The 13,687-nt window shown below is 40.0% G+C and overlaps 1 protein-coding gene across 1 annotated transcript in view; it reads right to left on the bottom strand.

Annotated features, from left to right (window-relative positions):
• Nucleotides 1-13,687, bottom strand: part of lrrk2 (leucine-rich repeat kinase 2) — a 39,060-nt gene that overhangs the window by 6,066 nt on the left and 19,307 nt on the right. Inside the window, exons 21-43 of the mRNA XM_008410860.3 lie at nt 12,924-13,039; nt 12,748-12,817; nt 11,474-11,670; nt 11,131-11,381; nt 10,459-10,607; nt 9,540-9,633; nt 9,259-9,445; nt 9,003-9,184; nt 7,894-8,108; nt 6,807-6,934; nt 6,504-6,722; nt 5,701-5,902; nt 5,427-5,515; nt 4,332-4,519; nt 4,091-4,245; nt 3,328-3,474; nt 2,940-3,131; nt 2,602-2,748; nt 2,400-2,512; nt 2,035-2,225; nt 668-828; nt 412-582; nt 202-302 (exon numbers count right to left, since the gene is read on the bottom strand). Of these exons, the coding sequence (XP_008409082.1) occupies nt 202-302; nt 412-582; nt 668-828; nt 2,035-2,225; nt 2,400-2,512; nt 2,602-2,748; nt 2,940-3,131; nt 3,328-3,474; nt 4,091-4,245; nt 4,332-4,519; nt 5,427-5,515; nt 5,701-5,902; nt 6,504-6,722; nt 6,807-6,934; nt 7,894-8,108; nt 9,003-9,184; nt 9,259-9,445; nt 9,540-9,633; nt 10,459-10,607; nt 11,131-11,381; nt 11,474-11,670; nt 12,748-12,817; nt 12,924-13,039 (3,665 nt within the window). The remainder of the gene's footprint in view (nt 1-201; nt 303-411; nt 583-667; nt 829-2,034; nt 2,226-2,399; nt 2,513-2,601; nt 2,749-2,939; nt 3,132-3,327; nt 3,475-4,090; nt 4,246-4,331; nt 4,520-5,426; nt 5,516-5,700; nt 5,903-6,503; nt 6,723-6,806; nt 6,935-7,893; nt 8,109-9,002; nt 9,185-9,258; nt 9,446-9,539; nt 9,634-10,458; nt 10,608-11,130; nt 11,382-11,473; nt 11,671-12,747; nt 12,818-12,923; nt 13,040-13,687) is intronic.

Here is a 13,687-nt window from a genome sequence, read left to right on the forward strand (position 1 = left end):
TATTTGTCATAATACAGGTCTTAAATTTAATTCCTAATGTCCTTAAAGACCTTAAATAGTCTTAAATTTGAGTTGGTGAAACCTTCATAAACCCTGCAGTTTCCATGAGGATCTGAATCAACCTACATCCTGGTTCTACTATAGATTATTTTTACTATCAAAGACAACTGAAGAACAGGGAACAGCTGTTCAACACCTCACCTGAGCAGAGGTGGGTCGATCCTGTGGGCTTTCCTTCAGACAGTCCATCATCAGAGCCTGGAAGCTGAGCCAAGGTGAGCAATTATAGTGCTTTACTGGGTCTGTGTAAAAAAATAAAATGAAATAATAAAATAAAATATTAAAAAGGTCATTTTTAAAATTATTTTTCGTAAATCTCAGAAGTGAACCCAGAGTCAGACTTTTTTTCACCTGGCAGCTTTCCCTGCACCGCCACTTCATCAAACTCGCTGGGGAACCTCATGCCTTCTAAAATGCGCTCGCCTCTCGTCAGCAAGTCGTACAGCAGCAGGCCGAACGAGAACACGTCCGCCTGCTGGTTGTAGATCACGTTACCCCGGGCGACCTCGGGCGCTCGGAAACCTGCCAGACGGAGGAGGAGGAGACCCGTCAGAGCTCTTGTTTCCAGTCAGCCTAAATCGGCCACAGAAAAGAAACTCTGACTGACCTGGAGTCCCCTCGGAGCTCCTCACACCCATGCTACAGCAATACTGAGCGATCCCGTAGTCAGTGATTTTGGCGATGATCTCCGAGTCGCTCTTCAGGTTGAACAGGAGCACGTTGTGGGGCTTCAGGTCCCGATAGATGATCATGGCGGAATGGAGGTACCTGATCATAAAGATCAATCACTGACTGAATGGATATTACATTAAGTCATTCTACGTCAAATTCTACGTTCATATGGAACCAAGACAGCAAAAACTAAATCTGTACTATGAATGAACCTTCTTAAAATAAGCAAAATTACATAACGTGATTTTCAGGGGATAAAAAAAAGGATCAAATTAAATCTATAGACTTACGTTACACCTTTACCTATTTAAGTCAAGTTTATTTGTATAGCATATTTCAGCATAAAGGCAGTCCAAAGTGCTATACACCATGCAAACATAATTCTGTCTCCAATTATGAAACAAGCAACTAAACATGTAATGTTGACAACCAGAAGACTTGAGTGGTCCAGAAGGAGAATCATACAGACTACACAGTGTTTAAATCTAGTATGGAGGAAGAACAGATACAGATTCCTCAGGGAGTAGCAAGGGGTTTCCTTTGATCTCAAATGGTTAAAGCACATACAACAAAGGACGGCTGATGCAACACTATGGTAATCATGTTTCAATTTGATGGAAGCTTCAAATTTGAGATTTGTCTGTATTTTTTGCACACAGAAAAGGCAGGAAGAAATGAAGCACATTTTGTGAAAAATCAAGTTCTACCATGTCTAGAAACTGTCTGCGTCTTTCCTGTTGTGTTTATTTTGATATTAAGGTGTAAAATTTATGTTGCTTCTGCGTAGAGAAAGAGTTCCTTTTTCCAGTGATGTCATGGCTTCCTTTTTCCTTTTCCATTAATTAATGATAACATGATCTGGGGCTAAAAGTTAAAATACTTTCCAATCCTTTTCAATCAAAGAGTTCCCAAAAGTTGTAAAGTAATTATTTACTGAATAGGTAAGAAAACAAGCCTAAACATGCGGGACATATTAGGACAGAGGTTGAGTTTTAGACGTTAGCCGAGGTAGGTGAGATTGGTGGACAAGATCAGCTTCACATGCAAGTATTGGTCGATCACCACTCTCCCAAAATTAAGGAAATTGGGGCTGATTTATCGACTGGTTGATTTATCAGTGTACCCTAAAATTAACCAAATCAAAAAATGTACATGCTCGATATTATACAATGTCCTGATTTTTGGAAACTGAACACCTTCACTTCCACTTTAACTCTGTAATATTTTAATATGATTAGGGAAACTTCAAATACAGACTGCAGAAGCTGGTCCTCATATTCCAGTTTTTTTCTAACTTTGTACCTGAGGCCATCTGCCACATGCAGGGCGATCCTGTGCTGCAGCTTCCGGTTCAGGCTGCCATTCTCGTGGTTAAAGAGGGAGTCCAGAGAGCCTCTGTGAGCGAGCTCCATCACCAGGACCGGCGGAGCGGAGCTGGCGGCCAGCAGGCTCACCAGGCTGGGATGTCGGAGACGACCTAGGACCGCCAGTTCCTGGAAAAAACAGCAAGGGGTTTTATCTGTGAAAGAAAATGTGTTTTTTTTTCTACTTTTATGAAACAGTTTTTATTTTAAAAAAAACAACAAAAAACCAGCCAATCATCGACTTCTACAAATGTCTGAAACCCAACAGCATCCATTGCTGCGGCAGAACCCTTCCAGCAGTACCTGTCTGAGGAGTCTGTGGACGTAAAGATCAGAAGTATGCTTGTTGAAAACCTTCACAGCAACTTCTTCGTTTTTATAAATTCCTCGATAAACTGTTCCAAAGCCTCCGTCCCCTTTAAAATATAAGATTTACAAATATTAAATTGTTATAGGACAAATGATTTCAGGAGACTTATTTTACAGAAAAACCAAAAAGCTGTACCTAGACTATGTTCTTTGGAGAGGTCTACTTCTAATTCCTCGCCATCCAGTGAAATCCCTGCAGGCTGGTCACTCAGCACCAGGTCCGGGGCAATCTGAGAGATCGGAAGCTTGCAGCGCGGATTCTCTGGGTTCACCATCAAGAAATCTAGGATCAACACGGTCATTAGGTTTGTTTGAGTAATGCTGGGACTATGCACTGGGAGTTTTAGAATCACTTTTAGGAAGTCAACTCATAATTGGCAACCAAATATCATCGGAAGAGAAAACCAAAAAGAAGACGATGTCATCGGCATATATGCTGAATTTACCATTGGGAATTAAAAGGATGTACTGTACCTTCATCAAAATGGTTACATAGGTCTTCTAGTAGAATCTTGCTCCACTCCTGGCCATCTTCAAAACTGTAGAGAGCCCACTTCTTTAGCAAAGCTTCTCCATTGCCATGCATGTCGGTGTTGAGCAGACCAGAAAACCATTCCTCCAGTACGGAGTCAACATGGTCCACCACTTGACCCAGTAACACTCGGCCTGGACAGAAGGAGAAAATGGGGAAAACAGGAAGTAATGCTGTCAGGGATGGAATTATGTGGATTATCTTTAGAGACAGTCCAGAAAAATAAAAAGTAAGAGGCATCAAATGGAATACATTGCTGATGCAAATAACCATCTGGATTTACAATTCTTTTATCATGTTTGAGACCATACAGTTTGCACCCTTTGGTACCTTTTTGAGATGAGGGAACGGTTATCCTCACAAAGCTGGAGGGACTCTGCTCCTCTGAAGTAGCCTCCATTAGACAGTACGCGTCAGGGGACCAGTTCAGGTAAATACCTCGCCTCCAGTAAATGCGGTTGGGTCGAAGCACCTTTTCTGGAGAGAGAAAAAAAAAAGTGACAAAGTTAATATCCGCTGTCTTTCTTTCCTGGAAATCTTAAGCTGCTATTGCTGATTCCCAACATTTGACATTTTTGAAGTGGGTCTACGCTAAAGGAATACTAAAGGAATACTAAATGAATTGAAGTGGAGTTTGAGGAACATCAGAACCTGTATTTGTGACACTTCTGTCGTGAACGGGGTGTGTCAACTGAAATCAGTAGTATGGTATTCACAGTGTTCTGCTATGTCATTCCCCAGGTGCGTTACTATTTTTAATGTTCTTGTGTCGTTTACTTTATTCTTTTATTTTAAAAGGTCAACTAACCATCCAGGAATTAAATGTCAATGTTCACGCAGTGCCCTCAGGAGCTCATATCAATATTAGACTATTTTTTTACTTTCAGTTTCAGGCATCCAACATCCAAAGGTGAGTAAAGCATCTGTACAGTATAGGACTGAACGGCGGCAACCAGGCTTACCATATGTGATGATCAAATTGTGTGTGCTGCAACGTCAAATGTGTATTACAAAGATGGGGGAGCATTATGTTCCAACATTCAGACAAAATGTAGTAAGCAGCACTGATGCTAGCAGCCATTGTTGGATTTACCTCTTCCACAGAGCAAATACGAGGAGACCTCTAACAGGCGACTGATCTGCCTAGACCAGAAGTCCATGGGGAAGTAGGGCATCTCATACAGACGCACAATCATCTCAGAATTCTCACAGTGAGGTAGTTCTATAACTGGTCTGTGTTTGGACAAACTGTTTAAAACAAAACGAATCAGAGAAAATCACAAACTTGGCAGCGCTACATGGATGTATTTCCACATGAAGAAATCTTAACATACCTGCTGGGTACCAGTAGCTGGTCCTCACCAAAGGGAAGGGCAATCTGAAACTTCTCCAAAAGTTTAAAAAACTGAAGCATGTGGCTCTTGGGGAAACATTTTTTCTCCAACAGAAACCTTTCCACAACAGAACGCTGAACCACTCCCTTTGGTTGCTCCAAGAGGCCACAGCTCTTCAAGGTCAGTTTCTGCACAGAGGACAGACACGGCATGTGTCCCACAGTTTTCAGTGTTTAGATACGACTCAAGCACAAACTCAAAGATTTTATTAAGTAGGACACAAATTTTCAGCCTGAGGAGAGGGATGACTATGAAAATGTCAATGAAGCTGAAGACTTTAAGTCCAGTTTATTTTTCTCATTGTTGAATGAACTGAGCTCTAGGGAAAAGCTTTGTTTGCATATAAACACTGACTGGTAAAATAGAACTTTCCTGAAAATAGAACTATAGTGAAGTAATTCTTGTATAAAAATAAATAGAAAAGGCCAGAGGTTTGGAACACCAATTCCACTGGTAGGCACTCATCTGCTAATCCGCTAATAGCAGAACTAATTTTTAGTTCAACGCTTTAGCAGTTTTTGCAAACTTTGATCATGTTTAGCACACTTAGCTTCCTCTAAATTAATTTTTCTGCCAACTACCATGTTGTCATAGTACTTTAGTGTCAACAGAACTAATGTTTATGATTAGTGCATTAGGGCTAGCACAACAAAATCTGTTAGATTTGGACCTGCCACTGCCCAAATCTAACAAAGCCACAAAATATATCAAAATTTGCCATTGCAATATCAATACAATATCAGTGTTTCAATTACAAATAACTGCTTGGATGCAATATCCTTGAGTTCCCTGAATTCACTTTGTATGCCAATATTATATTTAGTCTGTTGTATGCAGTTGATGCTCACATTTGCTTTAGATTTTATGTTACAAAAAATAACTGTATTGATTAAAAATAGTATTAAGTAAAATATGAATTAATCACAATCTATATATAACTTATTCCACATAATACTGCGTACCCGCTGTTGATAAAAGACGATTTCAGTGTTATAATGTACTGAGGGGGAAAAGTTATATACTTCACATGCTTACCTGAGACAGAATGTTACACAACCACTGTGGGTAGATAAAGTAAAGTTCTTGAAGTTGGAGAGCAGGGTCGTCAAAATGTAATAAAATTCCTTATATGAAAAATAAATTACAAGCTGTTAGAGTGAGGGCTTATATTTCATTAAAGCACAAAATATTGCTGTACAAAAACTGATTTTACCTCAACAGGAACACGGGATTTAAACAGACTTTAAACAGTCATTATATGTTGGAAACTAGTGTTAGTGTCAGAATTAAAGTTCAGTTCTCAACTGACCCACTTCACTGAGGAAATGGATGGCGTGGGGGAGTTCGGTTTCCTCCAGCTGCAGCTGACTCTCCTGGATAAGCTGCAGAAGCTTGTCGTACCTGAGGACAGGAAACTCTGGCGGGACTCTGCTCCTCTCTTGGAGAATTCTGCGCTCCAGCTCCACGTAGCAGTCTGGCACCAACTGACCCATAACCTGCTGGCCTTGGATCTGGACAAACAGATGAGGTGTGTGTTAAAGGGGCAGTGTTACGTGTTTTCCAGGCATGGAGTGCCACTTTATTGCACAATAAATTAATTATGTTGCCTTCAGTTGTTATAAAAATGCTATATATCAAATATGACTAAAGAAATTTGACTGTGTTTTGCACAGCTGAATGGTTGCCATGAGAGATTAAAGGAGTTTTCAAACATGCATGAAAGAATCAAAGCAACACTCCAGATATGGTTTTGATGAGGGAATAACATTATAAAAACTATTAAAATTACTATACGGGGAGCTGAGGTGGCATGGGGTAAAGCAAAACCCACGTATTGAGGCCTTAGTCCTCAACCTGAACGTCACAGGTTCGAATCCCGACCTGGTGGTCTTCGCCGCATGTCTTCCCAATCTCTCATTAACCACTTTCCTGTCTGACCTCTCAAGTAAAGGCCACAAGAGTCAATACAACTTAAAAAAATGTGCTAAACAAGTGTGATATAATTTAATTTCCTATTACATGATGTACAGCTCAAAAAAGTTGATTTTACATAACAATGTAAGTAGTGGGGTGGCTGCTCAGATGCCCGGTTTCAGGTTTCTTTGCGTTTACCTTGAAGTTGGTGACCTCTCTGATGACCGCCTTGCGGAGTTTGGCGATGGAGTCAGAGTCCTCGCAGAGCGAGACCATGTGACAGTCTCTGATGGCCGGGAAGCCTTGATGGCTCAGCAGCTCCTCTCTGATTTTACTCAGGCATGACTGAATCTGCAGCTCCTCGCTCACATCGGTGTGGGTTCCAGCAAGGATGACTGGAGACAGTGGAGCCACTGCCTGAGGAAAAAACACAAAACAAATGGACGTGTTGGGGAAACCGTGATAAAATTAAATGCATTGTGCATTTAGTGTGTGGCTCACTTTAATGTTAAAGAGCCAGGGCTTAAGAGCGTCCACCTGACTGGGTCCCTTACTGAGGTCGTAGACGACCAGATAGAGCGCTCTGGATGTGAGGAAGAGAGGGTGAGAGCCAGTGAGCTCCTCTCCACCTGTGGAGCAAACAAGATTAGAACTGATGTGCTTCTAAATGCCTTTTACTTGTGGTAAAATGGCAAGTTTTTGTGAAATGAAAACATGAACCCACAAATAAACACTTTAATGTGGCTGAAAAAGGTGTAATAGCCTGCTTGCATAAATGTGCACACCCTTACACTAACATATTTTAAAGAACTTAGATTCAGTTTAAGCATTCTGTCTTCTTTGGTAAGAGTCACCTTCCCATAGTTTTACTTGGGAACATTGTCCATTCTGTTTTGCACAGGTGAAATTATTCCATTCTTGACTTTTAAGTGAGTTCTCAGGCTCCATGTGACGCTAAAACACTAAAACTCTGTTTAATCTGAAAGTGGAGATTTGGGGTCAAAACTGACTGGCTTGTGAAACATTTCATGATTTCATTCACCTTAACAAAATACTCAATTCCATCTGATGTCAAAGCAATCCCACGCCTTGATGGCACCACAGCACCAACGTGTTGTTTTAGTTTTTTTTGTGCAGCCAAAAAATATTAGTTTGCCTTGATTACACCACAAGATGTTTTCTAACAAGTTTTTAATGTACCACAGGCTTCTTAAGGAAGAAAAGGATTTTGTCTGACTCTTCTTCTTAGCCCAGACATTGAAAAGAAGACAAGAGATTGTTGTCACAAAGAAAGAGTACAGAAACAGCATCATGCAAATGAGCAAATGTCACAAAAATCCTTCCAGGACAGATGAACTGTACTTTAAGTTAGTTTCATTATAAGTTTCATGTTATATTCCCAAGAAGAGTAACTGTTTAAACTCGATTTTTGATCCATTTTCAAAAACATACGAGTAAGCACACTTATTGGATTCAGGTTACTGCACCTTTATATGTTTTTTCCCCATCCAACTTGTTAGACAAGCAGCACTTCCACCGTTTTTTGCCCACACATATTTCTCGAGTCACATTTGCGATGTGAGCCAACCTGAGAAGTCCCAGACGTTCAGCAACATTTTCTTGTCCCGTTCCTTGACGGTCCAGTCGAAAACGTCCACAGCGCTCTGCTTTGAGTTCAGCTGGGACCGCTTCATCTTCATCAGCTGCCTGACGAGGGTGGTCTTCCCGCAGCTGGTGGTCCCCACCACGATGAGCTTCATGCGGTGGTACGGCACTGCCTTCTTCAGGCGCTGCTGCAGGAACCTGGGAAACGGGACAGACTACTTGATTTTCTGAGAGTGACTTAGTGCAAGGTGCAAATATCTTTGTACACTTCAAATAAGACAAAACTAACTTACAATTAACTTTTCAGCATAACAGCTTGTTTTAAAGTGGCAATATTATGTGAAATCAACGTTTTTGAGCTTTACATCATGTTATAAAGTTAGTCCCTCATCAAAAACAAACATGGAGTTCGCTCCGTCTCCTTGCAGCTGTAGTTTCCAAGCTTCTGTCTCACAGAGCTGGCCTCTCCCACGACTCCACCACTCAGCTTCTTCAGACTAGCCACCAGCAATTAGCAAACACCTGATGGAACTGAGCATCTGCTTATTAAACAAGCTTCTTCTCTGTGTTATGTTTAACGTTGTTAAAGGGTTAATAGAGGAGCCATGTTGTGGTGACTTTCTGAAAGCGGAGCTTCAGAAAAAGCAAGTGTTTTTAAAAAACACAGATTTCCAATTCCAAGGCGTTAAATTACAAAGTAACATTTCTTTTAAGTCATGTTTGTTATAGTCTTTTTAAAAAAAAGGAAACAAAAAAAACTGAAGGTAACATAGTTACTTGACTGTGCTATAACATGGTTCTATGTGCCTGGAAAGCACATAATAGTGCATAAGAGCGAAATAATCTACCACTGGAACTTGGCTTCTAATATAAGAAAAATACCTTGTTCCACTAGCAGATTAATTCACTTATAACTAGTACTGGTGGTAGTAAGATCCTCCTCACCAGTCTTAAGTCTTCTAATGAGCCATCAATTGATCCAGGTGTGCTAAACCAGGGAGAGAACTGAAACATGCAGGATGCCGGCCATCGAGGACCAACTTTGGACACAACTGGTGTGAGTTTATATTTAAAAATAACAATGCTGCTGACCTAACTATGTCTTTGGTCTTGTTGCCAATAAGTTTCAGATCCAGGTCCAGTTGAAGGCCGTCCAGAGGCAGGTCCCACAGTCTGCCCAGCTTTCCCATTTCATCCGGGAACGACCTCAGTCTGGCGTTCCGACTCACATCCAGAGAGTTCAGGCCTTCCAACATGCCGATCTGCGGCGGGATCTGCAAGGAAACAACACAACAGTGTTTAAACGATATTCTCCTGCCACAGACATTCTTCATTTCTGCAGCTTCACCTCTTTAAGCTTGTTGTCACTCAGATGGAGCTTCTCCACTCTGGACCATCTGTAGATCGGTCCACTCAGATCCAAACCTTTGATGCCATTCTGACTGAACATCAGCTCCCGGATGTTATGGGACACCCAGCACCCCGGACCAGGTAGAACGTCGATGCTGTTGGTCCTCATGTCCACTGAACGTAAGCTGGACAGAGAGAATGAGGCCTTACGTACTGCAGAATCCGCTCATCTGACTATGAGACACGAAAAGGTGTATTGTTTTATTTTTCAGGACGTACTTTGGTAGAATCAGTATGGCCTCGGGAATGTGAGTGAACTTGTTGTTAGCCAGTTTCAACGTTGTGACCTTGGCTGGCAGCTGGGAAAGGGAACCTGGACAGGCATAGGTAACATTGATTTATTTAGATCGAATAATATGAATGTAAAGTGAGTGCAACTGAATAACTAAGGGACTTAAACCCAGACCCAGAAAAATTATCTTCACTTATCAGAAGATGTATGGCATCTGTGTTGAAGCTGTGATTGTCGACTTAAAAAGATTCTTCAAGTAGTTAGACGTTTACATTCATGCTCTTATTTTGAAATAAGTGAAGACTTTTTACACATCAATTCTGTTTCCTCTCCTCTCTATTTTTCCAAATAACTATTTCAAACAAGAATTATACAAGGGCAAAAACACAGACAGTAGAGAACAATATTTAAGCAAATAAACAGAACATGCAAATTATGATGATTGAAAATAAAAATTGGTGCTCAAGGGTTGTAGTCTTTCAAGGGCATATATAATTTGAATTGAAGTTAGCTTTTAGCATTAGCTTCTACTAACTACCTTGTTGGTGTATTGCTTTAGCGTTAGCCAAACTAATGTTTACGATTAGTGCTCTGGGGTTAGCGCAATTAACTTTTTAGCTTAATGTCAGTAGTAGTTCCTCACTTTAAAGGTTCTGCCAACTTGGAAAGGTTTCCTGTAGAAATACAACTTCATCTGAATTTCTACAGATCATGTTTCCACTTAAATAGCTAACTGAATAAAACATACTGATGGCATAACTAAGCATCTGCAAATGTCTTCACCGTACTGTTGATTGCACCTTCCACTTTCACATAATTTCTGCTTGAATCAGGTCAGTGTCTGTCTACGTTCCCAGAAAGTATCAGTCATTCTTGACAAAATATCCATCTCACATTAGTACTGACATATTTTGTTGTTTGAAGCACTCAAAGTTTCCAGTTTAGGGCAGCTGGTCAGAAAGTCAGGAGAAATATTCTCCACGTTATTCTTGCTCACATCCAGCAGCTTGACTTCCGGGAGATAGAGAGCCGAGCACAGCTCAGTTAAACCGTTACTGGAAAATAAAAGAAAAGAAAAGCATGTTTCCAGGCAGCAATTTTTTTATATAATCACCTTCCTAAATTAATAGAAAAAAGTGTGTTTTTTTTGTTGCCAAAATCATTTTTGGCAAAAAATAAAAAAAAGACAAAAATGATGTCTGTCCACAATAACTGTGCTTAAGTTATTTTTTGCCAAAAGTGCAAGAGGAAACGTTTAATAAAATATCAGCATCATCAACTTTATTTGTAACACCGCTACAACTGAAACAAAGTGTTGTACATCAGTAACAAGTAAGATAAAACAAATCATAAAAACAAACTGACTAAATTAATTGAAAACTGTGTTAAAATGTTAAAACAACAAAGTTAAACAGATAAAATCAAAACCAAATATGGAAAACATTTAAGGATAAAACACTTTTGTCCTTTTGAAGAAATTTAAAATTTGAAACTCCATAAAGTCATTGTAAAGTTTGAAATATAATAAGTATTTTGGTTTTGAACTCTGTAAAATGACCGGTTTGCCAGACAGCTCACCCGTCCATAAACAGCTCCTCCAGCTTGCCCATAGTCCGGCCCAGCTCGTAGGGGAATGTGGTGATTTTATTGAACGACAGATTGATCTGTATCAGTGAGTGGCAGGTGACAGCGGGGTCGAAGGTCAGCATGGGCCCGATGCAGTTACGGGAGACGTTGAGTGTGCTCAGCGAGGGCAGAGCCAGCAGGTCGTCTGGCAACGACCGAAGCTGGTTACCCTGCAGATCTAGACGGGTCAGACTCTTCAAACTCTGCGCCAAAACCAAAACGAGAAACAAGAGCCAAAAGTCAAACTCTCCTCTGTTATACAACCTAATTATCATATTTGGCTGAACTGCATTACCTGGCAGATGGCAGAGGGGAACTCCAGCAGAACGTTGCTGCTCAGGTCCAGGCGATGGACGTGCCACAGCTGCTGCTGGACAAGAGCATCGTCAAGGAAACAGGACAGGGAGTCCAGCTCGTTCCCTGACAGGTCCAGCAGGCGGATCCTCTCCTTTTCTTTGAAAAGAGCAGCGGAGTTCTCACCAGAGCCCAGCACTGAGGACGATGAGCCAGAATACAATTACACTAGGGCTGAAATGATTGATTGTGATTAATCAATTTTTGAGATAACCGTCAACTAATTTAGTAATCGATTAGTCATTAACTAAAAAAAATTATAATTTGCTAGAAAAACCCCCAACATATTCAGAGCAGTCCATTCATCCATCCATTTTCTTACACCCTTGTCCCTCAGTGGGGTCGGGAGGGTTGCTGGTGCCTATCTCCAGCTAACGTTCCGGGCGAGAGGCGGGGTTCACCCTGCACAGGTCGCCAGTCTGTCGCAGGGCAACACAGAGACACACAGGACACACACATAACCATGCACACACACACTCACACCTAGGGGCAATTTGGAGAGGCCAATTAACCTGACAGTCATGTATATGGACTGTGGGAGGAAACCGGAGTACCCGGAGAAAACCCACGCATGCACAGGGAGAACATGCAAACTCCATGCAGAAAGACCCCAGGCCGGGAATCAAACCCAGAACCTTCTTGCTGCAAGGCAACAGTTCTACCAACTGCGCCACTGTGCAGCCCCTAATCAGAGCAGTAATTAAGTAATTATTCCAAGATATATACATACATATTGGAGTTCAAATTCAGTAAAGGCATGCTTTGTAATTGCAGTTTTTGCAATAAAATATTAACTTTCTTATTTTAAAAAATAGTTGCATTATTTACTTAGTGTGTTTTAATATTGCATAAAAAATATTCAAGTGGTTAAACGGAAAATCTGAAGAGTGCCAATTGGATTATTTTAGTAATCCAATTACTAAAATAATCGTTATTTGCAGCCCTAAATTACACATTAATATTTGCAACGATGACAGATAATTTTTTATGCTGTTTTTTTAAGCTCCGTTGTTTTGTCTGGTCAAATGAAACAACCAGACAAAACAAATTAAATGAATAAATAAGACACAGAAATAATTCAGAGTATTGTGCTTCTTGGCCAGAGGCACAATACTCTGAATTATTGTTCAGAGTATTATGGCACAATACTCCAGCCAATACTCCAGCCAAGAAAAGATATTTTTAATTTCTTTCTTTTCCTTTGGAGAGACTTACCCGGCTTAGAGTTTCTCCGTACGTATCTTCTATTAATCGATTCATTATTTTCATTTTCAGGTTGAGGACTCTGCATATGTATCAAACAGATGAAAAAGAACATCCTGAATCCGATGTTGCACAAAGTAAACCAAGCAAGGAAACTGAACCGTAATGAGTTTGAAAGAATAAACAACCTCTGCACTGGAGTGCCTGTGACGTCCCTGCTTCCTTTTGAAGGAGTCTCCCCTCAGCTCCTCCACAGAGTTGTTCTTTGACTTTGGAGACAGAGCCCCCGACACCGAATCACTTCCTAAACCGAGTAAAGAACAAAAGAAAGAAGGAATTGAGCAAAATCAACACAAACAGTTTCCATTCATACCAAACAGTGGAATGAACAAGTATACAGGATCATTTTGTTTCTAGTCTTTGGTGTGCTAAGGGGTTTCAGATCATCAAGCAAATGTTAGTATTAAACAAACAGAAGTAAATAGAAAAAGCCCATTTATATCTTCAATATTATTATATTACATATATGTGAAATGGTTGCTTATATATATATATATATATATATATATATATATATATATATATATATATATATATATATATATATATATATATATATATATATATATGCATACAGTAATATATTATAATATATAATATATTTTATAATATATTATAAAACCTTTTTTGTTTGGCGACCCAAGAAATTTTTCTTGGGTCGCCACTTCTTAAAAATCTTCATATATGTCTGTTTAAAACAATTTTGCAATAAAGATTTGACCAATATTCTTTCATATCAATGTAAAAGACTCACTTCCAATAATGCCACAACCAGTTATTATATTTAGGGGCAAAGACTTTTCAGGAATTGTCAGTTTGGTTTGGATAGGTTTTCTTTTTCTTCTTAAGAAATTACAAACATAATTTGAAAACAGCTTTTTGTATTTACTCG

The sequence above is a fragment of the Poecilia reticulata genome, chromosome 6 (assembly GCF_904066995.2).
Source record: "Poecilia reticulata chromosome 6, P_reticulata-male-v2, whole genome shotgun sequence".
Classification (NCBI taxonomy): Eukaryota; Metazoa; Chordata; class Actinopteri; order Cyprinodontiformes; family Poeciliidae; genus Poecilia; species Poecilia reticulata.